Source organism: Halichoeres trimaculatus, unplaced genomic scaffold (genome assembly GCF_033239565.1).
Source record: "Halichoeres trimaculatus isolate MK-OKI-2021-1 unplaced genomic scaffold, fHalTri1.1 fHalTri1_scaffold_15, whole genome shotgun sequence".
Lineage (NCBI taxonomy): Eukaryota > Metazoa > Chordata > Actinopteri > Labriformes > Labridae > Halichoeres > Halichoeres trimaculatus.
In genome coordinates, this window is record NW_027437193.1 from 29,495,452 (window position 1) to 29,523,338 (window position 27,887).

The 27,887-nt window shown below is 39.8% G+C and overlaps 4 protein-coding genes across 4 annotated transcripts; 1 reads left to right on the forward strand and 3 right to left on the reverse strand.

Annotated features, from left to right (window-relative positions):
- The first annotated feature begins 3,179 nt into the window (after positions 1-3,179).
- Positions 3,180-4,052, forward strand: arl14 (ADP-ribosylation factor-like 14). Its single transcript, XM_074689240.1, has one exon. The coding sequence runs from the start codon at positions 3,180-3,182 to the stop codon at positions 3,783-3,785; it is 606 nt and encodes a 201-aa protein (XP_074545341.1). The 3' UTR covers positions 3,786-4,052.
- Positions 4,053-6,172: 2,120 nt separating this feature from the next.
- Positions 6,173-10,023, reverse strand: LOC141804364 (zona pellucida sperm-binding protein 3-like). Its single transcript, XM_074688748.1, has 8 exons — positions 9,164-10,023; positions 8,847-8,962; positions 8,645-8,748; positions 8,381-8,558; positions 8,164-8,281; positions 7,978-8,063; positions 7,576-7,874; positions 6,173-6,948 (listed from the first exon to the last, which is right to left on the reverse strand). The coding sequence occupies exons 1-8, from the start codon at positions 9,764-9,766 to the stop codon at positions 6,905-6,907; spliced, it is 1,548 nt and encodes a 515-aa protein (XP_074544849.1). The 5' UTR covers positions 9,767-10,023; the 3' UTR covers positions 6,173-6,904.
- A 2,038-nt stretch (positions 10,024-12,061) lies between these two features.
- On the reverse strand, positions 12,062-13,950 carry LOC141804786 (interleukin-12 subunit alpha-like). The gene is made up of 7 exons (XM_074689403.1): positions 13,932-13,950; positions 13,693-13,844; positions 13,508-13,594; positions 13,308-13,349; positions 12,567-12,683; positions 12,400-12,441; positions 12,062-12,193 (listed from the first exon to the last, which is right to left on the reverse strand). Exons 1-7 carry the CDS (start codon positions 13,948-13,950, stop codon positions 12,062-12,064), a joined length of 591 nt encoding a protein of 196 aa, XP_074545504.1.
- Positions 13,951-14,806: 856 nt separating this feature from the next.
- Positions 14,807-24,968, reverse strand: LOC141804939 (schwannomin-interacting protein 1-like). Its single transcript, XM_074689620.1, has 7 exons — positions 24,811-24,968; positions 22,535-22,644; positions 17,196-17,313; positions 16,847-17,053; positions 16,280-16,403; positions 16,073-16,166; positions 14,807-15,960 (listed from the first exon to the last, which is right to left on the reverse strand). Exons 1-7 carry the CDS (start codon positions 24,838-24,840, stop codon positions 15,909-15,911), a joined length of 735 nt encoding a protein of 244 aa, XP_074545721.1. The 5' UTR covers positions 24,841-24,968; the 3' UTR covers positions 14,807-15,908.
- Between the last annotated feature and the right edge of the window lie 2,919 nt (positions 24,969-27,887).

Here is a 27,887-nt window from a genome sequence, read left to right on the forward strand (position 1 = left end):
TCCAGCGCGATGGAGCAGAGGACATGTGCCAGAAGACAGACGCATGCTCGACTCCAGCCTCTGTGGTCCGCTTTCAGAAGAAGGTGACCCACCACCATCACTCTTCCAACCGCTCACTGGAGAGATCATCACCCCATTCCTGGTCCCACAGCCGCCGTAACTCCGGAGGGCTGGTGTACGTGATGGATAACCCCACTGGTGGTGTGTGGGTAAGACCGGAAGAAAAATGGACAAGATCATGACAACATTTCAGGAGCAATGCAAAGCAATTCTTTAAGGAACTAAGTCAGGAACATCTTGACTTTCCTTGAGCTTCTGCGTTTTCCGCACAGCAGGACATCTTTGTGTTCCTGCGCGCAAAGGTGCGCGACTAGCGCAATCACATGCATCGTGTGGATTCAGGATGGATTTGAGTCGTCCCAGAGACACTGACAGAACGGCTGGACTGGTGGCTTGAGTTTATTGATTTAGTCTTTAAGAGACGTTCATTCATTCAGTTCAACTGCCGGAGAGGAGGCTGAAGATGGCCGTGCGTCATGCGCAAAGAGATGCGCAACTTTCTTTGAAAACGTCTCGTTAACAACATGATTTTAACTTATTATGCCTTTGGTGAGAATACATACTCTTTCAGAATAATGAGGAGTAGATAAAAAGGAAGTGTTGGTGCAGTCAGCATGAAGAGCTATTTTTAGGTGCAAACGCATCTTGATACCATCTAACATTTGCTACGTGAATAAACCAGTCTGGTTTGTCAACAGTCGGTTTAGCCAACTATGTCACGGTGCATCTTTTCAATGGCTGACTAAGCTTTATTTGCTTTTTATTTTTATTTATTTATTTTTTCTTCATGAGATGACTTTTTTAAAATTTTGTACCACAACACAGACAAAAAATATTTTTGTTATTGATAGCTGCTTGAATGTGGAGGGACAGTTAAAGTTATCCCTCTAGAAGGTTTAAAACTTATTTTTTATTTCAATAATGTTTGTCTAGAAATGTTTCTGGATATCTGAGTGGTGTCAAAGCAGCACAGAGTTTGTTTTAGGATCCTTGGAAAGTTTACGGAAGTTTGTTGAAAGTGATGGCGCGTCTGAGTGGTTACAATTTAAAGTTTTGTGAAAATGTCACAAAGGGACTGTGTGGATCGTATAAATGTACGTTGAGATGAATCATTTGGAGGCTGTTTATGGTGGTTCACTTTAATAAAATGCATATTTTTCATTGGCATTTGAAGTCTGTTTTGTTCCTTATCTATCTATCTATCTATCTATCTATCTATCTATCTATCTATCTATCTATCTATCTATCTATCTATCTATCTATCTATCTATCTATTTCAGTCATAGTAGGGGGCGACAGGGTTGGTTGTTACACTCATAATATCTCGCAACCAGAGGACTCTTTTTTATTTTGATTTGTTTTTTTTAATGTCAATTTCTAAATATTTAGCTCCTCAGCATTTCTCTTCAGGGCTTTTACACAATGAGTTTATAACAACAAAACTTCACCCTTAAAAAGTGTGAAGGGACATCTTTAGTAGTTATCAAATGGCTAACTAGTTGTTATACACAGATGTTAGCCTTGATGCCAGCAATACAATGAATTCCACACACAGTCACAGTATGATGGCCTAAGGATGTTTCCTGTTCATGTTCTTCATGATTTTGTGTTAAGTTATGTAGGTATCTGTTAACTTGTCAGTGTAATTAAACTTTCAAATCTTGTTCAGCCATCTTGCCTTTTTTTCTGTCACATTGTGTCAGAGTGTCACTGATAGTTAGGCTAATTATCTCTTTGTAACACTGAGTTGGAAAATGAGAGGGATACACATTTTAAGCCAATTCTTTAAGATACAATTTAATGTAACTTTGACTGTTGAAAGATGCTTCGATGATGAGCTATTCACACTAGAGCAGGGGTCTGAAAGCTTTACTTTCGAAAGAGCCGTTTAGCCTCAGCTCACCTGGTTGAAAGTCATTCAAGAGCCACAAAATCTACTTTATCTTCAAATTAAGAAAAAAAAAAGTGTATAATCAGGTGAATGGTTATTTAACAAGAAGTTTTAGTGTTTATAAATTTGTACATTTGATTTCTTAGTTTTTTTATTTCTATTAATTTAATTTATTTTTTAATAAATTTGCAAATTTAAGAAAAATAACAGGAATTTGTAGTGTCATAGATTTTATAAATTTTGCAAAATTTGGAAATTGAAAACAAGATCAAAAATTTGCAAAATAAGAAATGAATTTAAAAATGTGCAAAATTTCAAAGAAATTGATGAAATTTCATAAATTTGAAAAAAAAAAAAAAACCTAAATAATGCAATTTCTAAATTGCTTAATTTCCAAAAATTGTAGAAAATTTCTAAAATTGCAAAAAAAGAGGGATTTATATAAACAAATCAAAAATTTGCAAAATCTATTTCTTAATTGCAAAAATGTCAAAAAATTGAAAAGATAAAATAAAATAAATAAATAAAAAACTACAAAAAACTCACAAAAAATAAAAGCTGTGTTTCAAGAGGTGATGCATTTTAAGTTCAAATTTTATATCATGATTTTACTGAGTGTCAGTGTTGTTATCATTGAAATATTAAAAGCCCTTTATTTTAATAATATTTTTTAAAGCTGCAAGGAGCCACTGGAAAGGAGTCAAAGGGCTGCATGAGGCTCCAGAGCCACAGGTTTAAGACCCCTGCACTAGAGTAAAAAAAAGTGACAGCCAACCCCGTTCTCCCCTACTTTTCATGAGTGCATGTATATAACTTTTTTTTTTAATTATTTTTGATGCAGTGTTCTTAGTAAAATGTGTGATGCCTTACAGAGTCTTACGAAGGGCAGAGGCAGTGGAGACAGAATGTCTCTCGATGCACTAAGAATAACCATTTATTACTCATGCATGACGAGAGATATAACCATGTCATTGCATGGATCAGGGGGATAAAGTTAGATAATGGTCAGAACTTTGTTTTTTATAGCAGGTGTAAATGGGATCTCCTCTTTCTGGTAGGAACTTTGGTCCCTCGTATGGCGCCTTATCAGTTAGAGAGATACAGTCAGCATGCAGCTAATAGTTCATCTATTAAACCCTGGTCCACACACTCAACAAACACTGCGTCAGGGAAGTGGAAGATGTGACTTTTCTTTCTCAGCTGTCCGTCTGTAACTCTTCAACTTACCATGGGGCTGCGAGGGTCTAAACTCCCAGAAGCCAACGTTATTCTTCTGGGCCTGGACAACGCAGGTAAATCGACCCTCCTCTACAGACTGAAGCATAACGCTAGTGCCAGCACCGTCCCCACCATCGGCTTCAACGTGGCAATGCTCGAGGCGAAAAAGAACCGGAAGAACATCGCAGTGACCATGTGGGACGTCGGTGGTCAGGACAAGATGCGCGAGCACTGGAAGAGCTTCCACCAGGACGCAGCAGCCGTGGTGTTCGTGGTGGACAGCTCGGACAGGGCGCGCATGGAGGAGGCGCGCAGAGAGCTGGAGGTCACCCTCAGGAGCGAGCAGCTGAAGGGCCGTTCGCTGATTCTTATCGCCAACAAACAGGACGTGAACGGCGCTCTGACGACCACTGAGATCAAAGACACGTTTCACCTCAGGAAGATCTGCTCGGATCGGGATTGGTACGTCCAGCCTTGTTCTGCAACGACGGGGTTTGGAGTCGAAGAGGCCTTCAGGCGAGTGGTGCAGCTGGCCAAACTCCCATCAGAGTCTGGGGCGATGAAGGAAAACATTAAGGACACAGTGCACTACCTCAAATCAACCAGGAGACGATGAATTTAATTTACATGAGATGTTATTTACGGACCATTAACGATCGTTGAATTTAATTTCTAAGAGCTTATGAGAGCAAAACATCATGAAGCCTATCACATGACTACTCGACACAGCATTACACTACTTATATGATCATATTCAGAGTCCCAGTTTGCCCTCCATTGTTAAGTGTGAGTGCTATTCTTACAACATCTTGTGGATACAAACAGAAGACATCATCAAGTCTATTACTGTGCATTGGGTAACATGAGTTACTGTATTGATTGTACCGCCGCTCAGCTTGTATGCATATCTTCTTTCAATTATTAAACAGAACCTGATGATCTCCCACAGCTGGGTGTAGTCACCATTCAGTGTAAGGTTGGAGGAGGCTGTTACAGCATCAATATCAGGAAGATAAAAAAGAAAAAAAAAGAAAAGAAGAGGGGGGGGGGGGGGGTGCATAGAAGTTTGGCGTATGTGCTTTTATACTGATTTTACACTTTTGAGTTATCATTGGTTGATGCATAATTATCAAGGCTTAGTGACAACCTAACAAACGTGTCACTATAAGAGATAAGTTTTGATAGATGTTTCTTAAGTCATTTATATTTTAACCTTTATTAATTTAAGAGTAAATTATGTATAATCAACAAAACAAAGGGGGCATTCCACGACCTGCATGGCAACCTTGAAATTTTTAATTGGTTACTCTACTTAACTTAGGGGATGTGTTACTCTCAATTAAAGTGACTTATAAAGCATTTCTAATCAAACAATGCAGCCCCAGCACCCCTCGGATAGTCACCAGAAGAAAAAAAAAAAAGTTAGAAAACTTTAGAGGCACAGAGTTCTCTGGGTAAATACCTGACATCGTCCGGAGTTTCATGTCCGCTGTAAGTTAAAACACGATCTAAATTCCCAATCTTAATTGCTTATGGGAAGGTGAATGTTAACCCAGCCGTTTTGTCATGTAGCTTGTCCCATGCTCCACTCAGGCCGTTCCCTGCTCATATCCCGCACTGTCTCCTCGTATGTCGGCAGGCGTTTGCACTCCTCGTATGAGGGCAGCTGAGCAGCAGGACCCGGATCCATGAATCCATCCGGCGTACAGCTCTCCACCAGCGGCTCCTGTGAAGTGGCAGCAGCTGGCTGACCGCTGGGAGGAGGCGGGGTGAGCTGCCTGGATCTGACGCACAACACCCGCTGGACAAAGTATCCCACAGCGAAGAGAAGCAGCATTATAAGCACCCCAGAAAGTTTCCGGGTGACCATGGCGATGTTGTAATAAGTGCTGTCCACAAACTGTTTGCAACAGTTGATGGCGGTGGTGTCGTTCCCCTGTGCGCAGCACACTTGGTCATCTCTACAAAGGTCCTGTCCGCATTTTCGAATGGCAAAAACAACCGTGCGAGCAAGACAACAAGCGCTGAGCACGGTCAGTATCCGGCATCCGTAGAAAAACATCTCCAGTGAGTTTCAAAAAGTAAAAAAAAAGTGATCCAGTGGAGAGATGGTGTTGGGCATAAAGTGAAGGCGAGTCGAGTCACTTGTGGACAATACGCGTTGATTGAAACGCTGACGCTTCACGAACAAACCGCATGACCAGGGAAAATAAAAATAAGGGAGGGAGGGGTTGGTCAACAAACCATCAAAAACACTAGTTGTAGTTTCCACTAGCTGAAGCTCCAAAAATAAGCACTTGTGTTTCGATTTTGCTGGATGATTGTGGCTCCGCAGCATATGTTAAAACGCATCCGTCATGAGTGCACCTCACTAGCCCCGGATTTCTCATGCACTTAACCGGAATACTGATGACGTGAGGCAGAAACACAGACTTACATGTCTTACTCATCTGACAAGGAAGTACACAGGCGCCCAGGAGATCGACCAGCCCAGTAAGAAACCCTAATTAGAGTCGGGTAATTGACTCATCATGCCAGTGGGAGGGGACACTGAAACCAGCAGCAGCTACAGTGGGTGTTTCAGGACCACGGACAGCGCCAAGCACGCCCACTGAGGGGAACAATAAGGGGCGCTGTCCGAGGTGCTGACACAGCTGGAGCCAAGTTTCTAAATGTTTCAGCTGGCAGGAGCATCTGAATTTTCCATCTGAAATATTAATATACGTGTACATTAAGAGGTCAGGTCAGGTCTGTGCTTAAAAGGCTGTGATACTTTGCTAGACATCCACTTAGTCTATGTAATGCAGCGAGAGCAAGCTCTGCCCTGGGCCACAACAATACCTGCCAAAGATAGGAGAGCCAAATTTTTCAGTAAGATCTTCTTTTTTTCCTGTCATGACTGTATGACTGCAACTTCATAAACATGTAAGGCCAACACACATTGTTTGAAACATTTATTTTATTATTTTGAGAGAAGCCATTACTAGCCTTATTTTAGCTTGATGTGGCAGACATCATATAGCCTCTCAAATATTAATCAATAAAGTATCTTCAAGATGAGTGGGTTGTGGGTGGTAATGGATGAAAGTGCTCGCTAATAGTATTACTGCTTAGCTCCACTGTACAAAATCACCAATATTGTCGGAGATGAATCTTCACAGTAAATAACAAAAAATGATGCACTGTGTACTGATTTTGCTGATATACAAAAGCACACAATGTTTGCTTTTGTTTTCCACCACTTTTGTTTGGGTCTAATGGTTTGAGTGCTTGAAAATCGAGGCTAATAAAATTAACTGCTGAGGATGTATCAAGTTCTCGACAATGAACTGCTTGATGGAGGGTTTTATGAAGACTGAGTCTTGAAAAACTCAAACAAATGTAATGCTCACATTGATTTTGGATAGATTTAGATAAAGCAAAGATTAATTAAATATTTACAGGGGAAAAAAGTTTGGTCATCTGCAGAGGCAAATGGAGACCTGTGTGGCAAACAGGCTTGTTTTTGCAGAGGGCTAAATGTATGGTTTGCTGTATTTTTGTTTATTTCAGAGTCATACTCTCAATGATCAGAGGAATCTCTGCTTTTACATGGATTCCCAAGTTTTTTTTCCTTGATCAAAGTAGAAATTAGGCTATTTTTTTATTATTTAAACAAGCCCTTTTGTGGTATCAAGAGTTGTTGTATTTTCATTCTGCAGTGAAAGTCACAATTTGGAGTCTGTTGGCTCTGTGTCAGTTTTCCAGGATCGTAATGGGTCCCATCTGGATGGTTTGCTCTGGAAAACACACACAGGATTCTCATTTTAAAATGTAAATGGCTCTCCATTAAAGTAGTTAATAATTCACCACAAACAATTTTTCAAAGTCTGCATGACGCCGTCTGCCTGGTTCACATTATGTTTTGAAGTAGTCTACCTGGTGAGGAGGCAAATAGGTCTCTAGAACATTCTAGAGTGATTCATTAAAACAAAGGCTAATTGATGTTCATTGTCCCCAAAAGGCAACTGAATACATAAACAGGCTTCAACAGGAGAAAGCCTGTTGACAACAAAATAAGTGCTGTAAATTGATAACTCAGATCTAGCAATTCAGAAAGACAGTGAGGCAGACTTGCCACTCACTAAAATGAAGCATGGCCATAAAGTCAGTTTAAACTATACAAGGTGAGAAGAACAGAAAGGATATACTGACTGCAAAACTCCTAAACTAACCAAACATTTCTGTTTTATCATTTCTATAATCAAGCTTTTATTCTTCGGCAATTTTTTCTTGCACAATCAGAAGATTTTTGGTCATTTCAAGAAAGTCACATCTTATTTTTGGCTTATGTTATTATGAAATAAGATGTTTAAAAAGATAGAGTTCGCACCAAAAAGAACACATCCAATAACTGCTGCACTCACCTGCTCTATACTTTGCCTCTCTCTTCGTTAACCCAGCAGGGGTCTGATGGCTTGCTGAAGGTCTGTTGTGTTGGCTTGGCATTAATGGACGAACACGGTAATATGTTGCAGGGAGATGTTGGTGTTTCTGCTGGACTACACTTGCTTGTGAAGGAGCGTGGGACCACGCTTCAATGCTTGTGGGGGTGGTGGTGGTGGTGGTGGTTGTTGTAGGAGGCTCTGTGGAGGAAGGTTCTTCAGCTCGATGGGAGAGGTCACAGCTTCTACAGGCCTCGTCGTTTCCATCAACAGACTTCCAACTGGATGGGGGGGGGAATCTCAGATGATTGGAAATCACTTATAGGAGGGATTACTGCACCTTTTTGAAAAGTAGTGATGGAAAAGATCAAAAACACCACATACCTGTTGTTGATTAAAGAGCAGGCCCTGTTCTGAGAAGTGACAGCTGACTCTACTGGAACTGCCTTCACATGACAGGTGATATAGACCTGTGAGAGAAAGTCAGTTATGAGTATAGCAGAATTTCTTATAGTTATGTGTCCAAAAAAACCCCTGTAAGTCATTAAGGGGCAAACAAATGGGATCTACCTGATTGTTGTCAGCCTGGTAAAACCTAAAAGCATCAAGCTGAAACCTGAGCTTGTGCGCTTCGATTCTTGGTAGAAAGTGGGCTTTGGAGTTTGTCAGGTAAGTATCAACAAGACATCTGTTTGGGATAATTTTATTTTAATGACAAATGCACATGATAAAAAACATCCTGGTTGCAGGATGTTGTGTTTTCATGAGATTTAGGGTTGAACCTTACCCGTGATGCTCAATAAAGTCGTATCTTAATGAGGCCTCTGCATCAGGAGTTGTAGTGGCTACACAGTGGTCGACGTAGACTCGCAGGGGAGTGTGGTTGCGTACAATGACAGATACTTGAAAATGAACAGGGTCACCCAGGAAATAAGAGTTGGATCCCCTTTCAAACTGCCAATCATCTGGAACAATGTGATAAACAAGAAAGATGACAACAAACATAATAAAAATACAGTGGCATGCTTTATCAGTGCTGTGTGCTTATTACCAGTCATGAGTAGTAAACTGAAGTCGATCTGGTTCACTGCTGAGGCTCTGTAGACAAAAGGGACCCAGGTGGGTCGAAGGGTCATCCCACCCACTGCATACCTCCTGAAAAATATTTCAAATTATGTTTAAGGATTGTTAAAAATCATGTTGGGTTCAAAACAAGAACTAAAACAGAACAAAAATGAAATGACTCTACTTACTTTTCATAATGACATTCAACTGGAAAAGTTGCTCTATCCAGCCTGAGCAAGCCATGAGATGAAGGTTCAGGAGAGTAGACCAGAACATTAGAATATATAATCTTCTCTTCTGTTGACTGGAAAATAAAACAGTATTATCGCTATCATCATAATTATTATTAGTAGTATTTTTATGGGGAGGGTTTTTGAGATATATAAAAACGATAATGTAATCCTGATATGGGACATGACCACCCTGACACAGTGAGAGCTAGGTGTAACAACAAACATAAGACAAAATAAACACAAAATAATTCAGTCAAACATCTAATCCTTACTGAGAGTGAAGTCCCACAATCCAACAGTTTGGTCCTGATGGTAAATTCAGCTTCTCCTGAGGGCTCTGCTCCACATTCATCCCCTTTACCCTCTGATTCTGAGCCCAGGTACAGGTGTCTGCCCTCCACCTGAAGCCCGTTATCAAACATGTCCGCTTGCACCACCACCTCCATGGAGTCCGGGTAACACTTGACCACCACAGGTCGAGGTCTCGTGCGCTGCGGCTGTTTGACGCTAATTTGCTCGATCTGGAAGTTTCCATGAGGCCTGCTTGGTAGTTGTTCAATCTGGAAGTTATCATGAGGCCTGCTTGGTAGTTGTTCAAACTGGAAGTTTCCATGAGGCCTGCTTGGTAGTTGTTCAATCTGGAAGTTTCCGTGAGGCCTGCTTGGTAGTTGTTCAATCTGGAAGTTTCCGTGAGGCCTGCTTGGTAGTTGTTCAATCTGGAAGTTTCCGTGAGGCCTGCTTGGTAGTTGTTCAAACTGGAAGCTTGGTGTGCTAAAATCTCCTTGTCCGTAAATTAACCTAGTTTCTGTGAGTGTGGACAGTGAGAGAAGGAGAAACACACACCAGTACGAGTTAATGTGAAGCTCTCGGTCCATTTTTTTTCTTTTTGCAAAACCTAAGTCCGGTTTCCTACGACCTCTGAAAGTATCACCGCAGCTGTTAGTAATCGCCTGTGATTTGAGCTGCTCAAACACACCTGGATGAAGAAAAAAAGTGATTTAAGTACTGTAAACATCTATTTATTTCTATTTTAAATGTATTTAAACGCGTGTAATTAGTTTGTTTGGCTTCAAACAGAGAACATTCATGTAGGCCTTTGGTGCATAAATCCTTTGGCTAGCTGTTAGCTACCCGCTATGAGCGAGGTGCTCCACTAGGTGGCAATGTAGGTACAAAAATGGTTTCCATTTTTGATTCTGCAAAGTCATTTGTGTACATTAACCAAACAGTAAATGTATTTTTATTTGGATAACTTAGACGCTTTTAACTACATATTTCAGCTCGACATGTTATGTAATTAGTGACCATCGATGTTTGCTTTCTTATTTACATTTGTTTCTCAAAATAGGTGACAATTTTCTGTAATTGAGTTTTAAACCGAGAAAAAGCAAGTTAAATGGAGGAATGACATTTTACATAACGCAATAAGCAGTCTGATGTAGAGAGAACACGAATTTAGTAGAATTAAGGCCTGAAACAGCTTTCTTCTGCCTCCCAGGCCACATGCAAACTTCCTTTTCTGAGCACTGGGAAGTTTCTAGCAAATCACTTTGAAAGACGTTTATTTTGGGGGAAACTTTTGGGTCAGACACATGAGATTTTTGTCAAAAAGTTCCTAAAAGGTGTTGAATTGAGCACCAGTTAGACTTGAGGCAGTAAATAACACACATCATGTAAGTGATTTGTGAACATATAAAACCACCTCTGCATGCAAGCATTAATTTGTACACGAGTTTGTGGGTTGAGTCTTTTAAATACTTACATCTACACGTTGTTCCTCTGTTTTTAGAAGACTAAAATCATCATACTTACCACTGAGCATTACACTTGAGAAACTTTTGTTTGTGTCACCACTGAAATCTAACCTAAACTCCATTTGTATTGCAGGAAAAAGACGCTTCAACTTTGAATACTTTTGTGGTAAGTACCATATTGATCATTTTCAACACACTCTATCGCTCATTTAGCAGACTTTGGTGTAAATATACAATAAATGCACCAAACTGGTTTCTGCCTGTCTAGAGTCAATGGTGAAACATTTAGTTATTGTCTTGTCTTGTGTAGTTCACCTTCTCAGTTTATCTCCTGTTCACTTTTTCAGTATGCTAAGCCTACAATCCACCGTAGTGAGAACGTCATAGGTCTCTCTCAACCCCAGAAGCCACAAACCACATCTTGGTCCAGGAATGAATTAGTAACAAAGATCTCTTTCATATTTAAGCAGGCTTTGTGAGCAACACATTTCTTTAACTTTCTAAACATCATTCCCAAAACAATGTGCTAAACACTAACCTGAAAATTCCCCAAAATAGTACTTGTAAAATTATACTCTATATACCACAGAGTGACACTTGTTAATCAGCTGAATTTCTTTAGACTCCAAACTTTTTTCTATTGGAAAGCCCAAATATTTGTTAAATCCAAACCATACACTTCTATTTGTTTTTACACACTTTCATATCCCTCTAAAAATCAGAAGAGTCTTTACGGGCCTCATAATGGTACAACTAATTCTTACAATTAACACAGGACTTTCCAAGTGAAGTCTGAACCAGTGCTTGTTGCACAATGTTAAGAATAGGTCTAACCACACTGAGGGTGGCATGGTTACAGACTAACAAACTTGGTTAAATGTAATAATGTTGATTTAAGTGCCACTATGGTAGAAAATAAAGTTCTCATGATTTCAGGACCATGCCAAATGAGTCATCTGTTTGAACATTTAGATTTCCTGTTATTAAGGAGAATAGCACTTAACTCAGCTAACAGTAATATGTTAAAGTGAAGCAGGTAAGTAGTGGTAAATAAAGACTGGAGAAATCAGCAGCATTTATGCAGGAAAAGTATTTATTTGATGTTCTTTTTCAACCAGGTAATAAATTAACAGTTGCAGTTAGGAATAAATAATATAGAATGAAAATAAATAAACTAATAAATAGAACAATGTTTAAATACACTGGATAATAAAAATATGTTAACACATCATTCTGATGTCAAATATGAAATCATGTAATGATCACATAACAACCCTTAAAAGAGTAAGAAGTGTTTTTCTCTCACAGTTAAGTTATCTAAAAGTAACATACAAACTAACATCTGTGGTTTATCTCATTGGTTTAGAAAGATGTGATGTGTGTCTTGAAGCTATGGATCTTTTCCAGGTTGAGGACTCATTTAGTGTGTTCACCAGAGTTCATGTAGGAAATGGCTCTGTTGATGGTGATGGCACGGACATGGAAGCCCTTCAACACCTTGCAGAGGCTCAGCCTTTTGTTAAAGTTGCCCTGATGGTCTGTAGAAGCCTGAAAGATACACAGAAATGTATTATCTGGTTGATCATTGATGATACATTGAATGATCCAGTGACCCTTGACAATATCTATATTTTTTAAAATGTCACGCTAAAGCAAATCTTAATAGGTGTGTGAATTTTTAAACCAAACACATGAGTTAATGAACTAATGTGACACAGTGAAGCTTAAACAAGGATGTAACTTCTTACTCTTACCTCTGAAGCCTGGTCTGCTGGCAGAGACAACATGAAGCAGTCCTGTTGAGAGAAAATTCATTTTTAACATTTCTGACACTTAACAGCAGCAGTCACAACAGCAATGGTCTTATTGGTATTAAACTGCACATATTCCAAATACTGTCGCTGATTTATAAGTGAGTTACCTCCATGAGCTCTCTGAGGCTGGGCAGAACAGTCCTGCTCAGTGCCCCGCTGGGATCTGGCTGAGCAGAGAGGAATTTGTAGTAATGACGCAGATCCTCTGGCACCAGGCACAAATCCTAAATGGAAAAAACAGCGAAGACTGTTCATTTTTACATTGTCATTTTCTGGGGCTCTTTTATATGGCATACCTGCAAATATTTTGCAGTCTGAAACAAAAAGTCGGAAATAAATTCTGTCTTTAATAACATCATGATGATACAGTCTGTAAAGGGTAAATGCAGTTACAGGTTTTTTAATGTGCTGTAATATTTTGGCCTCTTGCCTTTACAAAATAAGAGGAATATTAGAAATACGTCTAAAAGTTGCAGACGTATATCATCGTATGACTGTAATACTTGCGTTTGCATAATATACATACATATATATATATATATATATATATATATATATATATATATATATATATATATATATATATATATATATATATATATATATATATATATATATTAACTGAACATTTCAAGCACCCTTTCTGTATCCTTATTTAAATACACTTGTTAGCCGTCTGAATACCAAAGTCAAGAGATGTATCTGAGGGTGGTTTTTACTAATGCTATACTTAACTTTTGACTTAGTTTGTCAATTTTTTAAATCTTAGCATCATTATTTCACATGAAATAGTTAGATAAGCATTTTTCAGTTATTGTTTTGTTTTTAAAATTTATTGCTCAACCTACCTCATTAAACTCTAACTGAGCGATTCCAGAGCAGTGGGATCCCTGTTAAACCAACAGAATAATGTCAAATGATGCAGGCACAGTTAAAAAGAGTTCATTCAGTGTGTCCGTACATCAGAAATGTGCCACAACTAATACGGATTTAGTATTATTATTGCATTTCAACCATAACAGTAAACAAAAACCTCTGAGTTATTTACCATTGGTGCGCAGGCAGATGCAGTGTTTGTCTTAGTGTTCATCTCCACACTTTGCTTTGTGCAGATGATTCCTTTGAACAGATCCAGCTCATCACTCTGGACACATACAGAATAGCTTTTTAGACTCAAACTTAATGACAGGTTCAGGACAAAATGAAAAAAAAAAATTCTGCTCAGTTTGGTACCTGTGAGAGAGTTTTAGTGATCTCCTGTAGAAGTTTCTGAGCGTGTATAACACATGAGTCTTTCACGAGTACTTTACTCATCACTGGAACAGCCTGGCTGTGCTGCCACAGAGGACAGGTGAGCAACAGGAGCAGCAAGGAGACAGAAAAGCCTGAGAAAGAGAGAAAAACAGTCAGCCTCACTTCAGTTTTGAACACACAAAGAAAACAACATTCACTCAGTTTCAAAAAATACTCACAGAGCTTGATGAGGGCCATCTTGAGTGAGACTGTAGATTCTTTGGAGTGACTGACTGAACTCAGACATGCTTAAGTATTTTATACCCAGGCTGAGAAGAGGGTTTCCCCCTCTGTCAAGTCGTGTTGACACTAAAGTGTAAATGAAAGTGCAGAGTCACAGTTTTCCCAACAGCACTAAATGTTTATGATGAAACTGGAATTAACACACGAATGGTGGTGAGGTTCTTACTGGTTTCTTTAAATTGTTTACCTTACCAAAAAAGACAGAGTGAAAGCATTTGGTAATATGTCTCTCTAATCTGAAATCTTGCAAGTAGCAGTGATATCTGCCACATATTGTTCATCACTTCCCACCTAATTATTGTTTTACGTAGATTTTTCTTTTATGAATTTTTGTTATCTCAGACTACCTGTAACAATAGGAAACTATTCACATAAACATTGAAGGTAAAAATAAAAGATTTATTTTTCAATCTCAGTTTTTTTTTGTTTTTTTTTTAACTTTCATGCTTTTTAGGTTAAAAATAATTTAGCAGTTTCATCTGTTTTAACCCCGGTGTCAAAAGTTATTCCCCTTTTATGTTTGCTGTAAACATGTTCCACAGATGGCTACGTAAGCGTCACACAAAGTGTGAACGTGTGAATGAAAAGGGGGTGATCAGAGTCTTCTCTTTTGTGGGACTCCGAGATCAAACCTGTGAATGAGAACAGGCTCAATTCCCCCATTCTCAATTGACAGAAAAATATTCATGTATGATTCATTTTGTTGTACTGCAGACTTCAACCCACAGATTTAGCAGGAAAATGAAATGCCAACAAAGTTTTAGACAACAAGTCAAACAGAAACTCAGTTGAGACACTTGAAACATTTATTCGTGGAATTTTTTTTTTACAATCATTATACAGTACATTTATCATGAAGCGTACAATATAAAAAGAAAGTTTAACTTTGTGTTAAGTGACATTCTTAAAAAGGTGCAAGTGAAAACATTTAAACACAGCCAACTTGGCATGTTCTTTATCCTTTCAATAGAGTATCTTTAAACATTTACATACAGTATGTCCACAAAGCTCCACTCTGTGAAGAGATAAAATAGATACATGTGTATGCTGGGATCTATGATTCTATATATTTTCATAGTTATGCTCTAATAGCATGAGTAAATTTGGCATAACAAAAACCTTATATATCATTATTTAGGGCTGTTCTTGTTCACGTCTTTATTTTTGCCTTTTATAGTCCTATATTATAACCATTTGATTTTTAGCTTATATTCTGCTATTTTGCTCATATCACGTACATAAAGCACCTTTACAAACACTCTTGAGATAATATTAATTTGCTCTTAATGCATTTTAAAGCAGCTTTAAGCTGTAGCAGCTGTTCAGTGAAAAGTAATATTTTTTTCCGCAAAATCCTTTAAAGTCTTCTTTGAAGGTATGCTGCCATGTAGCTAACGGTGTTTACCTCCTTTTATTGCAACAGCTAAGATACTAGATAGATGTTTAACGGTGAGTTCCAGTGCTTAACAGCGACGGTGCAGTGCTCTTTGTGAAAGAAATGATAAATACACCTGAACAGATGAACAGATCAATCCTCTTGAGACGAACTAAAGACAATAGTGGCCCCTCGAAGTCACTGTGCAAAACCATAAAGAGGTAAATCAGGATGAGAGAAGAAGAGGACTCTGAAATCTATGAAACAATGGTTAACCGTGCTCAGTGTGACGTGAGAAGCCTGCACAAACTACCTCATACTGAGAGGTGATGACCTGGCTTCTTAAAGATGTCAGTCCTCTGTCCTCCATCCTCTGGTGCAATACATTACTTGTGAGTGTGTGTTGATATTACAGTGAAACGTGGTTTGTCTCTCCACAAACAGTCAGCACAGATGGAGATTATTAGTAACACTGGTGACAGCTCATGGAGCAGGAGGTAAGATGGCGTGCAGATGGACACACGTGTAGACGGGGTGTTTATTTGGACATTGCTTTCTCTGCCTGGTGCCGCTGATGGCTGTGAGCGTGCCTGTTGCAACAAAGATAAGAAACAAGTTAGAGCTTTCTCAGAATAAAAAAAATCTAAAATCTAGAATTTAAGGAAAAGTTACTGTTTGACAGAAAAAATAAAGGAGGTTAACCTGGTGAGGTCTTCTATGTCCACCAGCATGGCGTCCTGCTCCACATGGAGCTCATCCCTCATCAGCAGCAGCTGCACCAGCTCCTCATTTAGACCTGCGTTAGGATGAGAAGTTACAAAAACAAATTTGAATGAGAAGGAAGGAAAATGTTTTGTATAATTTAGTCAATTCTTAATTTCTTACTAAACCATTTTTCTTTAAACTCACTCTGAATCTGTGAGTGCAAGTCGTTTGTGATGACTTGTAGCTGTCCCAGACTCATGTCCCTCATGTCCCCTCGTCTCAGATTCCTCTTCATCAGGCCTTCGCTGATGTGAGGCAGATGAGGAAGCTGCGCAATAACGAACATACACAAAGATACAACTGCGCGTCAAACTGTGAAAACAAGCTCAGAATGTGAATAAAGCCTAAAAATATATATCAATCATGATCATCGTGAAGTTTTGTTTTCAACTATTGAACACATTTGCTGCTCCTGTGTCTTAATCAGGATTTTTGGGTTTTTTACCAACACAAAAACAAAAAACCAGGACCATCATGAGTCCAGGCTGTGTAAGTCCCTGATGCAGTTTTTATTGTGCTTTGTTTACTGTAATCACAGGTTACTGTCAATCACTCTACTTTCACTTTTTCAAAAGGATATGGTAAAGATACTTTTGTTTCATGACCTGGGATCATCAGCTGAATGGGGGAGGGAATAAAGGGCTTACACACACACACGCACACGCACACGTACAGTTCTGTGAACTGTACTTCTCTTTTTCCCAGACTAACCAAGTCAGCCACAGGTGACCGTCTGTGCAGCTGGATCTGCCGCTCCACCTCCACCTGCATGCGAGCCATCGGTCGGGCCAGAGCCAGTGCCACCCGGGCCTCCTCCTGCAACCTCCGCTGCACCCGCCAGAACCCGCTGCAGTCATCCAACGGGTCCGAATCCTCCTCCGCAGTGTCTCGGTCCGATAAAGATGAGCTCTGCTTGCTCTGGAAGGGAAGTAATGTGAGTAATTTCATGATGTAACAGCTGATGTGGTCACTCATGTGACTGTGTGTAAAAGTTAACGAGAGTTGTGGGATGAAATAGGAACACACACACACACACAAAGTATCTGCACTGAGTGCGTACCACAGGGGACAGTGGTGTGTCCAGACTTGTCTCTGTCCTGCTGTCCTCGGCATCGCTGTCTTTGTCGCTACTGCTGTCATTCACAAAACACACCTGCAGGTTCACTCCGCTCTGCAGCCTGAGAGGAGATTCAAAAAATGAACAAAGTCATGAAATGTTGACCCATAATTAGAAACAAAATAAATTTCTCCAAATTCTGTCAATAACGACTTATTGAACTGATTTTGTGAGCACACTAAACAACATTAATGGATTTAATTAAAAAAATGTTGGACTTGATAGAGTTACTATTACTCCAAGAGATGACCCTTTAAGATATTTTAGCAGAGGAGAAAGACAAACTTAGCAGGAAAGTAAGAACTGCTTAAAATAAACTGTGGCTTGCTGTGATCATAGCCATATAAAAAGTGCTGTATCAAATATTAAATACTGGATATGTGAAACACAATTTTATTTATATGTGGAACATAAAAATGACGATGGGGGAATTTTGAATATTAAATTTTACACAATTTAAAGATGCTATCAGGAGGATCTGTTTCAATTGGACTGCCTTGCCACCCTCTGGCCCAGAGTCTCACACACACTGTCGTAAATTACTTTTAGCGAGGCGTGTGTTTGTTTTGAAATTAAATGAAGATCGGATTGAGACATATTTCCTTTGTTAGTGATATGGTTTGAAACGTGACATTGAGCAAACATTGTGGTAGCTGGCTATATGTAGCGCTATGGGCAGCCCGGGGCTCTGACATATCTGTTGGCTAATGTGACAACAAGTAAACACTGTCAGTTAATATTTAATGCAGCTGGCAGTCTGGTGCTTTAAGACGTGTTTGTAATGTGTAAGTTTAGTAAATCCTGGTTCTGTCCTGCAGTCATCTACCAAGCTGAGCTAACGTAACCTCACTCTTCATTTTATTGATAGACTCTCAAGTTTGAACAGACCACTGCAGAATAACTGCTGACTGTGGGTTGAAATGAACATTAGCACCAACAGCTTAGCTCCTGTGTTAGCCTTTAGCTTAGGCAGTATCACTTTGCTGTTTATCTTTCTTCTGCTCTTCTGTCCTTTTTCTGTCCGACAGTAAGGCTCAAGTGTCCACCATCACAACAAAATTAATCACAGAAATTGTTTTCAGCAGAGAAAAACGTCTCACTATTAAACTTTGCAAGCTAGTGTGGTGTTGCCATAGAGACCTAGACGTGCTGTAAATCGATTTGGTCCTGCTCGACCCGATTAGGAAGCTAAGAAGTAGCAATTTAAAATATATAGCTTCTATATTTCTAAATACATAGGGACATCTATTCACAAGGGAGACTTTTTCAAATTCACCTTCAAACTCCTCACGACCCATTTAATGTACAGTTACACTGCATTATTATGAAGACCAGCATGCCAAGAAGAAGCCAGTGAAAATTTGGTCCCAATGTTGAAACTATTTAAGAATACTGAAAAAGAGAAATAATACACATTCATTGATCGTGATCAGTGAAAATAAAAAAAAAATGACTGGAACAGATTCCACTTGAGATTGACATGCTTTGACATACTAAATATTATAAAACTACAAGAAAGACATGAAACATAATGTTCAACTGTCTCATAAAATACACAAAAAAATATCTATGTGCTTCAAATTCAAATCAAGGAATATTTCTATGCATGGAGTGAATTGTCATGATGAGGAATGAAGAGAACTAAACTCAGATTATGTTAAGGTGTCCACATACTTTTGGCCAAGAGGTGTAATGATGTCACAGTCGATGACATTATCATGACTGAAATAAGAGTGAATCCATAAATGAAACAATTCATACCACAGTCTGATACCAGGCTTTCCACTGCTGTGAAACCTCAAACCTCAGCTTTTCCAAAAGCTCAAAGCTCCATTCATTCATTGGAAGCAACAACACTACACCAGGATGAAACAAGACCTCATCAACCTGATGGGGAAGTGTTGGAGTTTCCACCCCAAACCACACCCCAGAGGTAGGCTGTGCACCTTACACTCCTTTATAGGTCACATGACTGTAATCACAGCCCCATACTAATACTGAGCATCACTTCCTCTTTCAGCGAGCATGAAGTAACAACACTTCCTCTGACAACAGTCAGCAGCGTATTTGACCTTAACACCCGAACCTTTGAAGGCCCCAAGCCGTCATGAAAAGAAAGCAGAGGTGCGTTTAAGCTGAGCCATGTCTGTGATGTAATGCAACTCTTTCATCTGTGTGTGTTTGCTCTCAGAAACAAATAACATGAACGTGAAATATCACACTGCAAGAAAACTCCCCTTAGTTTGAACTTGAGTTCTGGTTTCATGAGTAAGTTGTTTAAACAACTCAGACCCACTGAAAGGTTTTCATACATTATGAATATTAAGGTTCAGTATAGGTCAGTATAGGTCTCACTAATAACGTCATTTAGAAAAAAAAAAAAAAAACAAAACAATAAATAACAATACACAATCAACTGTGTTTTTAAAAACACAAAACAAATCAGAACAAAATGCAAAGTACTGTGTAAAGAAAGACAATCTACTTCAATGTTGAACTTATTTTGGAAGTGGCACATTCACAAATAGGACATGTCTTATTTTGACATGAATGTCCAAACTCTATCTTGTGGTGATAACTTCCACATCTGTCTGACTCATGAAGTTGGGGAATCGTTGGGTTTTAGTCCAAACAACATCACACGCAACAAAGGTTAACCACTGTGCCACCCTTTGCTGCACCGACTCATACCGTTCTTTCACGTCTTTGTTCTGCTCCTGAGAGTTATTCTGTTAATGTTTGATGTAATGTCACTTCCCTTGAACTGACCGTATGCCACGGCACGACCTCCTTGGAAACTTTTTTATTTTACCAGACACTCTTTCATTTTAAAGCCAGTTAAAGTCAGTTGTACACACAGGTTCTGGATCATATAAGCCCATTACTATGTGTGTGACACCATGATGCAGTCTCTAATACAGGTTGATGAGTAGACTGTCACCTATACTTGACATCAACAAGGGGACAAGTAAATCTCTTTTGTTCTGTCTTTCTTTTGTGTATTTTCTTTGTTTTCTTAAATTATTTTTCAGAATTATTAAGCCTTTTATCAGACAGAGAAAAGGACAATGGTTAAAGAAGCAAACAGTGTGGGAGTGGGGAATAACGTAGGAAAGAGGCCGCTGGTTGGATTGGAACCATTAACTGTATACAGAGCATAGACTGTATAGTTAATGGACGTAGCCTCTCCGACGTCACCTATGTGTTTCTGAAACAGATTTTGAAGCAAATCAACTTGCACGGCCATATTGGAAGTGGCAAGGGCTTTGTGTACAGCTATAGGGCGCCTGTCAATCACGTGACCCTGAGCTGCACTCCTGATTGGTTGAGCTTGTGATCTTAATATCCTCTAAACCGCCAAGTTAGAAAAAAATTCACCCACTGTACAGTGTGTGCCGATAGTGAAATCAGTGATTCAGACAAGAGAAGTGTTTTTTGAACCAGGCTGTAAATTGGTTGATTTCTGCTGTTAAAACACCTTTGGTGTGTATTGCTGCATTCCATTTGTACTCGGGAGTCGGAATTTCCGGGTCCGAGTGGGAACACCCAGCTGGAACGCCCTCCCGAGGTTGGAATTGCCGACTTGTAAGTCGGAGCACACACATCACCTCCCAGTTCCCAGTAGGAAATTCTGAGTTTGGAGGTTAAAAGTAATTAAGCTCCTGTTATATTCTTTTTATTTTAGAATTTCTGACTTGTGTTTGTTGCAATTAATCAGCTGTATGGTATTATTCTATGTTTATATACAGAAATACTGCTGTTAAGGCAAGTTTTTCCGACTTGGCAAGTGGAATGCTGAACTCGGAGATGACGTCACTTCCCAGTTCCAAGTTCCAATGGAACGCAGCATATGTGTGACTTCCTGTACTTCCAGAGCCAGCCTCAAGTGGACTTCTGCATTGCCTCATATTCTTAGACCAGAGGTTGCCACTTGATGGACACCATTTACCATTGTGCGGTTTTGAAGCCAAAATACCCCTGACAAACGCACCGCCATTGTGGCGGGTGACAGAAATGATAATTATTCTTTTCTTTCGAGAGTCTAATCACTTCTTGACTCTACCTCCCAACATATTTTACAATCCCCAGAAAAAAATACAGAAGAAAGTCAGCTGTCAGTCATCGTTAAATGTGACGTAAAACCTTGTTTTTAACCTCTTATAACTAATGAAAACGAAACTTTTCAGAAAAAAATTAGGACCTAAATACAAGGCTGCCCAATAATTTCTTCAAATCACCACAACAATCAGATGTGAGAAACATTTCTACAAGGCAAATTCATTTTTTAAATTCTAACTACAGCCCATCTGGAATGGCTGGGGAGATGGAGTTTGACCTATAATGCAGCCAGCCACCAGGGGGAGCAGTTTTTGTGGTGACCTCACTTAAGGCTCAGCAAGATGACGTCCATTTTTTTTTTACAGTCTATGATTGGAACCAATAGAGGACTAGCCTCATAGCGCACACAACCAAAACTGCAGGGTCATATTTGTGTTTCCTCTGATACTAATCAGACAGATAAACAGATAAACTGAGCTCCTGAACAGCTCCCTCAGCTGGCCTTGATTTGATATGTGAGTCCTAATACCATCACAACATCAGCACAATGTAACTGATTCTTTGTAATTCAAACACCGTTTTACAGTAATATTTGCTGTGTTTTACTGGCGAAGGTCTTTTTTGGTATGTTACTGTACACAGCTGAGGATTGTAGGGGGAAGAGTTACCGTGGTGATACTGAAGACACAGTAATGTCCCTGTAAATACATTTGCGTGAAGTTTACAGCAGCACTTTTGCAGGGTATGTATCTCAAAAAGTGACCAAAAAAATAATCCTATTAAATAAAAATAAATGAATCATCTAATATGGAGACACATGTATTGGACAGAGAAGTCAGACACAGAAACAAATGTGGATTTATGTTCACACAAAGAGGGTCAAAGGGGCTGATGTTGATGGATGGGCAGTGTTATAATGGAAAGCTGTGATTGGGCCAGTCAGTATGAAGAGGGTCTTCATTCAAGCAGTGCAATAAGCCTGCAGACACAAACTATACACTTTGAATTCAGAGATTAAAATAGATTAATGTTTTCCATGGATCAATAATTCATTTTATCTGGGGCGGATCTCACTGTCTCCCTGCCAACCAGCTAAGAATAAATTCTGTGCAAACATCCAGAGATCTAAAGTGTCAGCTGTCGGAAGCTGAAACACACAAATATTGGTGGCAGGCTTCATTGATCAAACGGTAACACGCGCAAACACTTGATCAAAAACCCACCGGGAGGACGGGCCGTTCTTGCTGCAGCTGGTATAGATGACTGGCTCGTCGTCATAGAAACTGCCAAGGGCAAGTTTCTGCCTGATGGACTCTCTCTCATTCCTCTGGGCCTGCCAGGAGAAAGAGAAACACACAGGAATACAAAGAATATTAATAAAAATGCTGCTGCTGACTCCACCTGGAGTTTTGGTTGACCACGCAGGGATTATCTATGACCAGAGAAATGAATCTAGGAGGGTTATTTGGTATGCAGATTCAAACTATGAATACATGTTTTGTCCTAAAAATTATGCATGTTCTGTTTGAGAGGAGGGGGACGATGAAAGAAAAAGAGGAGGGAGAAAATTGTGATTATGCAGGAAATAATGTAGCAAAGTCACAAAATCCAATTTGAGTGTTTCACTCGCAGGGATTATCCAGCTGTGACTCGCCAATGAGACTCCCAGTATAACTGTGAATATGTTAACAAAGCTGATCAGACACATCTTCTGTCGTACCATTAGCTCTAAATCATCAGTCTATATGTAACAGCCTTCCTCTAAACATGTTTTAACTCTTAACATCAGCCCATCAGAAAAATCTGAAACAGGTTGATGAAAAAATGTTTAGATTTTGAAAAAGAAAACAGAAAGTCTATCAGCTCAACAGTGAAAGCAATAAATACTGAGCTTTTAATGCAGTCTCAAGGGAAACATCTAGACTGTTTGGTTGTTTCCACCGTCTGGACACACATCACGACATGTCTGTCTCTTGATCCTGACAACCTGTTTGGAGCTTTTATATGTTACATCCTGTGGCAGGAAACAGCTTTCATAAGAGGAAAAAAACCAAGCCTGTGTAGTTTTGCTCAACTGTAAAAAATTATAAGAAAAACAACCACTACGGGTTTATTATGCAAAGTCATGGCAAACCTGTGTTAAATTATTCTTTTTCTTCTCTTTTTTTCCATTAATGTTGATTTACTTTGTTCCAGCTACTACATTTTTACTCTTTTTCAAAGCTATGCTTGTAGCTTTTCTCTTTTCGTCAGCAGCAAACATCTTTCAATAATTTAGGACATGTGAGTTTCTGGTATGCTAATCTAAACTCTTGTTGTCTCACAGTTGAGTTGACATTAAGGATGGGTGCCGAATTAGGTACTTTTATAGGCATTTAGTCCAGAGTACCAGGTATCAATTAACGTAAAATCAAAAGGTACCATAAATAGGTACCTAAATGCATCCTTGTGACTGTGAAGGAGTGGAAGAGTAGGTGATTTCCATACTGGACATGAACACAGTATTGCAGGGTTACATATTGAAGAATAAATATGTTAAAATGACAAATGTGAGATTGTATTATTAAACAAATTTATATCTTTTACCACATAAACACAAAAAATGTATAAAAAAATTGGTACAGTTGAGTACCGATATCAATTGCCAGGTACCAGGCATTGGTTCCGTATCGTTTTAAATGTGAAAAGTACCCATCCCTAGTTGACATGAAATAATACAGAGAAAAATCAACTGAGATGATTTGTTTTCTTGTTCTCTCATCCTGGTGGAAGTATTTCATTGTGAGATTGTTCACAGTGCCCACATGTCCTACAGTCGCCCCTGTGTATTTGTGTGTGTGTGTGTGTGTGTTTGTGTGTATGAGCCTGTGACGCACGCACAGCAGCCTTTGTATAACACCTCCAAATTTAGGGATGTTTCTCCTACATATCAAAACTTTCTCTCCATAAAACTGGAAACCAGCCCAGGCAAGACACAACCTCTCTTTTTTTTGTTTGTTTTTTTGTGACGCATTATTAGATTATCATGAGTCTGTGATGTAAGAGCATAAATCACAGTTGATCGCCTTCACTCGCACAGCCATGGCTCTGCTTCCTGCTTATCCACTTCAGACAGCTGCATGCCCTCATTACAGGGAGACCGTCTACTGCTTTAAATTCACTCAACCTACGGAAAACTCTCAGAGGAAACTGTGACAAAAGCACACTGTGATGGAGAATATGTATGTATAAATGTATAAAAACAATATCAACAAAGAAATAATCACTAATATACGTTTTTCTAAGAGATTGAGTTATTCCGAATCATGTGGATGTCAGAAACACAGATAAACAGACAAAGATCACACATGAACACACCCACACCCCTCCACAATCACACATCCATCATGGCTGATTCATCTACAGCAGCCTACCATTGATGGATTACTATCACCTACACCTGCTCACACTATGTATGGTGTACAGAGAGGATAACATACAAAGACACAAATCTACACACCTGGTAAACGCGTTTCTCCTGGTGCACCATCCTTCAGCGCATCGTACTACAACAGCCGCCCTGCCCTTCTCTACACTGCAGTGAAGCTAGACCCAGGAGACCCTCTCATATACTGCAGCTCCGAGCAGGAGAGCAAGAGGATGAGGGAGGGAGGAGAGAGCAGCAGGAGGAGGAGGGGGAGAGGCAGCAGAGAGAGGAGAGAAGAGGAGGGGAGGGAGGGGAGTGTGTGGGAGCAGGAGAGGAAAGAGTGGGAAGAGACGGAAGCAGAGGAGGAGAGGGACAGAGCTGCTCATTGCTGCCACTGCTCTCCTGATGTGTTATCTGTTCCTCCATCTTTTTCCTAGCTGCTCTTCATTTTTTTCAATCAACCTCTAACAGGAGCAAAAGGAGGCTGATTGAAAAAAAAAAAAAGGCCCTGATGCATTAAACAGAAAAAAAGGTACATGATTGGATGGATGGATGTATGGATGGCAAGGTGAGTAATAAGGTGCACCCAAAGGCCAGGCTAACACAGGCTGACAAATGAGATTGCAACCCTGGAAAACAGAACCATTAAAGAGGCCACAGCTCAATCAATATCGGCCCTTCTAGTAAATGTCAGCATTTTTTCCTGAGCAGCACTGACATGGCGTCTGCTGGCTGTTCCAAAGCAGAGCGGTGATTTTTTTAATTTCACATTGTGTTGTTTGTTTGTTTTGAGCCCTTAAAGCGATGTCCTCACGCTCCCATTCCACTTCACAGATTCAAGTGTGTTGAGCCGGAAGAGAAACCAGGAAGCTCTGGGTAAACGTGCTTGCACGTGCGGATGATAACGCAAATACACACAAATGTGCTGCACACTTAGTTCCCACAGTGCTGTGTCACAGTGCAGCAACATTTTTGGGTCATCTCTCAAACTTCATCAGCATCAGATGCCAACTATCCCAAGCATTTTCCATCTTTCTGAGGCCAATTCATAAATTGTGATATGTCATAAAAAACAACATGGGGAAATGTTGATATCATCAGCTTTGACTTGAGATCGACAGTTTTTCTGACAGAGTGGTGGAATAGGCATACAGTTGTGCTCAGAAGTTTACATACCCTGACAGAATTTGTGATTTTTTTGGCCATTTTTCAGAGATTATGAATGATAACACAAAAACTTTTCCTTCACTCATTGTTAGTGGGTAAGTGAAGCCATTTATTGTCAAAAAACTGTGTTTAAACTTTTCAAATCATAATGACAACAGAAACTAACTAAATGACCCTTTTTGGACCAAAACATGTTACTACCATTTCATGAAAACATCAATGATCCATATTAAACAGCAGAAAAGAAGCACAATATGGGACCTTTAACATCAATGACTGCTTGAAGTCTTTTGTGGTAGTTGTGGATGAGGCTATTTATTTTCTCAGATGATAAAGCTGCCCATTCTTCCTGGCAAAAAGGCCTCCAGTTCCTGTAAGTTCTCAGGCTGTCTTGCATAAACTGCTTGTTTGAGATCTCTTCAGAATGGCTCAATGATATTGAGGTCAGGACACTGAGATGGCCACTCCAGAACCTTCACTCTATTCTGCTGTAGCCAATGGCAGGTCAACTTGGCCTTGTGTTTTGGATCATTGTCATGTTGGACTGTCCAATTATGTCCAATGCGTAGCTTCCGGGCTGATGAGTGCAAATTTTCCTCCAGTATTTTCTGATAACATGCTGCATTCATCTTGCCATCAATTTTGACCAAGTTTCCTGTGCCTCTAAAGCTCACACATCCCCAAAACATCAGCGACCCACCTCCATGTTTCACAGTTGGAATGGCGTATCATTCACCATATGACCTGGTGACTTCCCTCCAAATATATCGTTCATGGTTGTGGCCAAAAAGTTCAATTTTGGTCTCATCACTCCAAATGACCTTGTTCTAGAATTTTTGAGGCTTGTCTCTGTGCTGTGTGGCGTATTGTAAGCAGAATGCTTTGTGGCATTTGTGTAAAAATGGCTTTCTTCGGGCTACTTGACCATGCACACCCATTTTTCTTCAAGTGCCTTCTTATTGTGCATCGCTCATTTGTTGGTCATGGACACCAAACTTTTTGTGGCTTCAGTGATATTTTTACTACTTTTTCTCCTGTGTTTGTCTGGAGATCCTACATGTAACCATGGCTGCATTGTTTACATGTGAACTCAGCTGTTAGCAGCCTGTAGCATGTCAATGCTAACTGGTGTAAGGCCTGATGTCTTCCCACAAGGTGAGGAGAAGGAGGTGAGGACAACGTGCTGGTTCTCAGGCGTGAGCCAAGAAGTGACGACATGGACCTGTCCTTCCATCCATCGTTATTGGTAACGTAAGATCTATCTCCAATAAGATGGATGAGCTAGCTGTGCTAACCCAGCAACAGAGGGAATACCAGAGTAGCATCATGCTATTCACAGACATGGCTAACAGAGATAACATCAGACACCAGCGCCACATCGGGAGAGCTTCACCTGCTGTGAGCAGACAGGATCCAGGAGACAGAGACTGAACAGACTGCTGAAGAAGCTCAGTCCTGGACCCTCTGGAGGTGGAGGCTGGCTGAACTGGACAATGATGGACAAGCTGTCATCATCTACTTTCTTTTTTTTCACTTTTGTTTTCTTGATTGCTGCTGTGACTTCAATTTTGTTGTACTTGTTACAATGACAATAAAGTTCTGTTCTATTCTATTCTATCTTGAAACAGCCACACCACTTTTTTCCAGAGATTCCTGTATTTAAGCTGAAGTTGGGTTTTTCTTTGCATCCCGAACAATTTTCTTGGCAGTTGTGGCAGAAATTTTTGATGGTCTACCTGACCATGGTCTGGTTTCAACAGAGCCCCTCATTTTCCACTTCTTAATTACAGTTTGAACACTGCTGATTGGCATCTTCAATTCCTTGGATATCTTTTTATATCCCATTCCTGTTTTATACAGTTCAATCCTTTGACAATTCTTTTGCTTTCCCCATTACTAAGTATCCAGAAAAGTCAGGGGAGCACTGGATGATACATGCAAGGGTCTGTTAGGAGCCCAGAAACTCGCTGACTTTTTATACACACACAGGTGGGGATGGTTAC

Bases quoted from the DNA above. Each gene is read 5' to 3' on its own strand.
- arl14 (XM_074689240.1), top strand. From the start codon at position 3,180: ATGGGGCTGCGAGGGTCTAAACTCCCAGAAGCCAACGTTATTCTTCTG.
- LOC141804364 (XM_074688748.1), bottom strand. From the start codon at position 9,766: ATGGACCGAGAGCTTCACATTAACTCGTACTGGTGTGTGTTTCTCCTT. The intron at 8,282-8,380 runs GTAAGGTTCAAC...TATCCCAAACAG, and splicing joins GACTTTATTGAGCATCACGG to ATGTCTTGTTGATACTTACC. The intron at 6,949-7,575 runs GTGAGTGCAGCA...TGTGTTTTCCAG, and splicing joins AGAGGCAAAGTATAGAGCAG to AGCAAACCATCCAGATGGGA.
- LOC141804786 (XM_074689403.1), bottom strand. The intron at 13,595-13,692 runs GTACCAAACTGA...CAGAGTGATGAG, and splicing joins TCACTAAAACTCTCTCACAG to CTGGATCTGTTCAAAGGAAT. The intron at 12,684-13,307 runs GTAGGTTGAGCA...TTTTCCATTTAG, and splicing joins CTCAGTTAGAGTTTAATGAG to GATTTGTGCCTGGTGCCAGA.
- LOC141804939 (XM_074689620.1), bottom strand. From the start codon at position 24,840: ATGGTGCACCAGGAGAAACGCGTTTACCAG. The intron at 16,404-16,846 runs GTTAGTCTGGGA...GTTATTGCGCAG, and splicing joins GGTCACCTGTGGCTGACTTG to CTTCCTCATCTGCCTCACAT. The intron at 16,167-16,279 runs GTGAGTTTAAAG...ATCCTAACGCAG, and splicing joins CTTGCACTCACAGATTCAGA to GTCTAAATGAGGAGCTGGTG.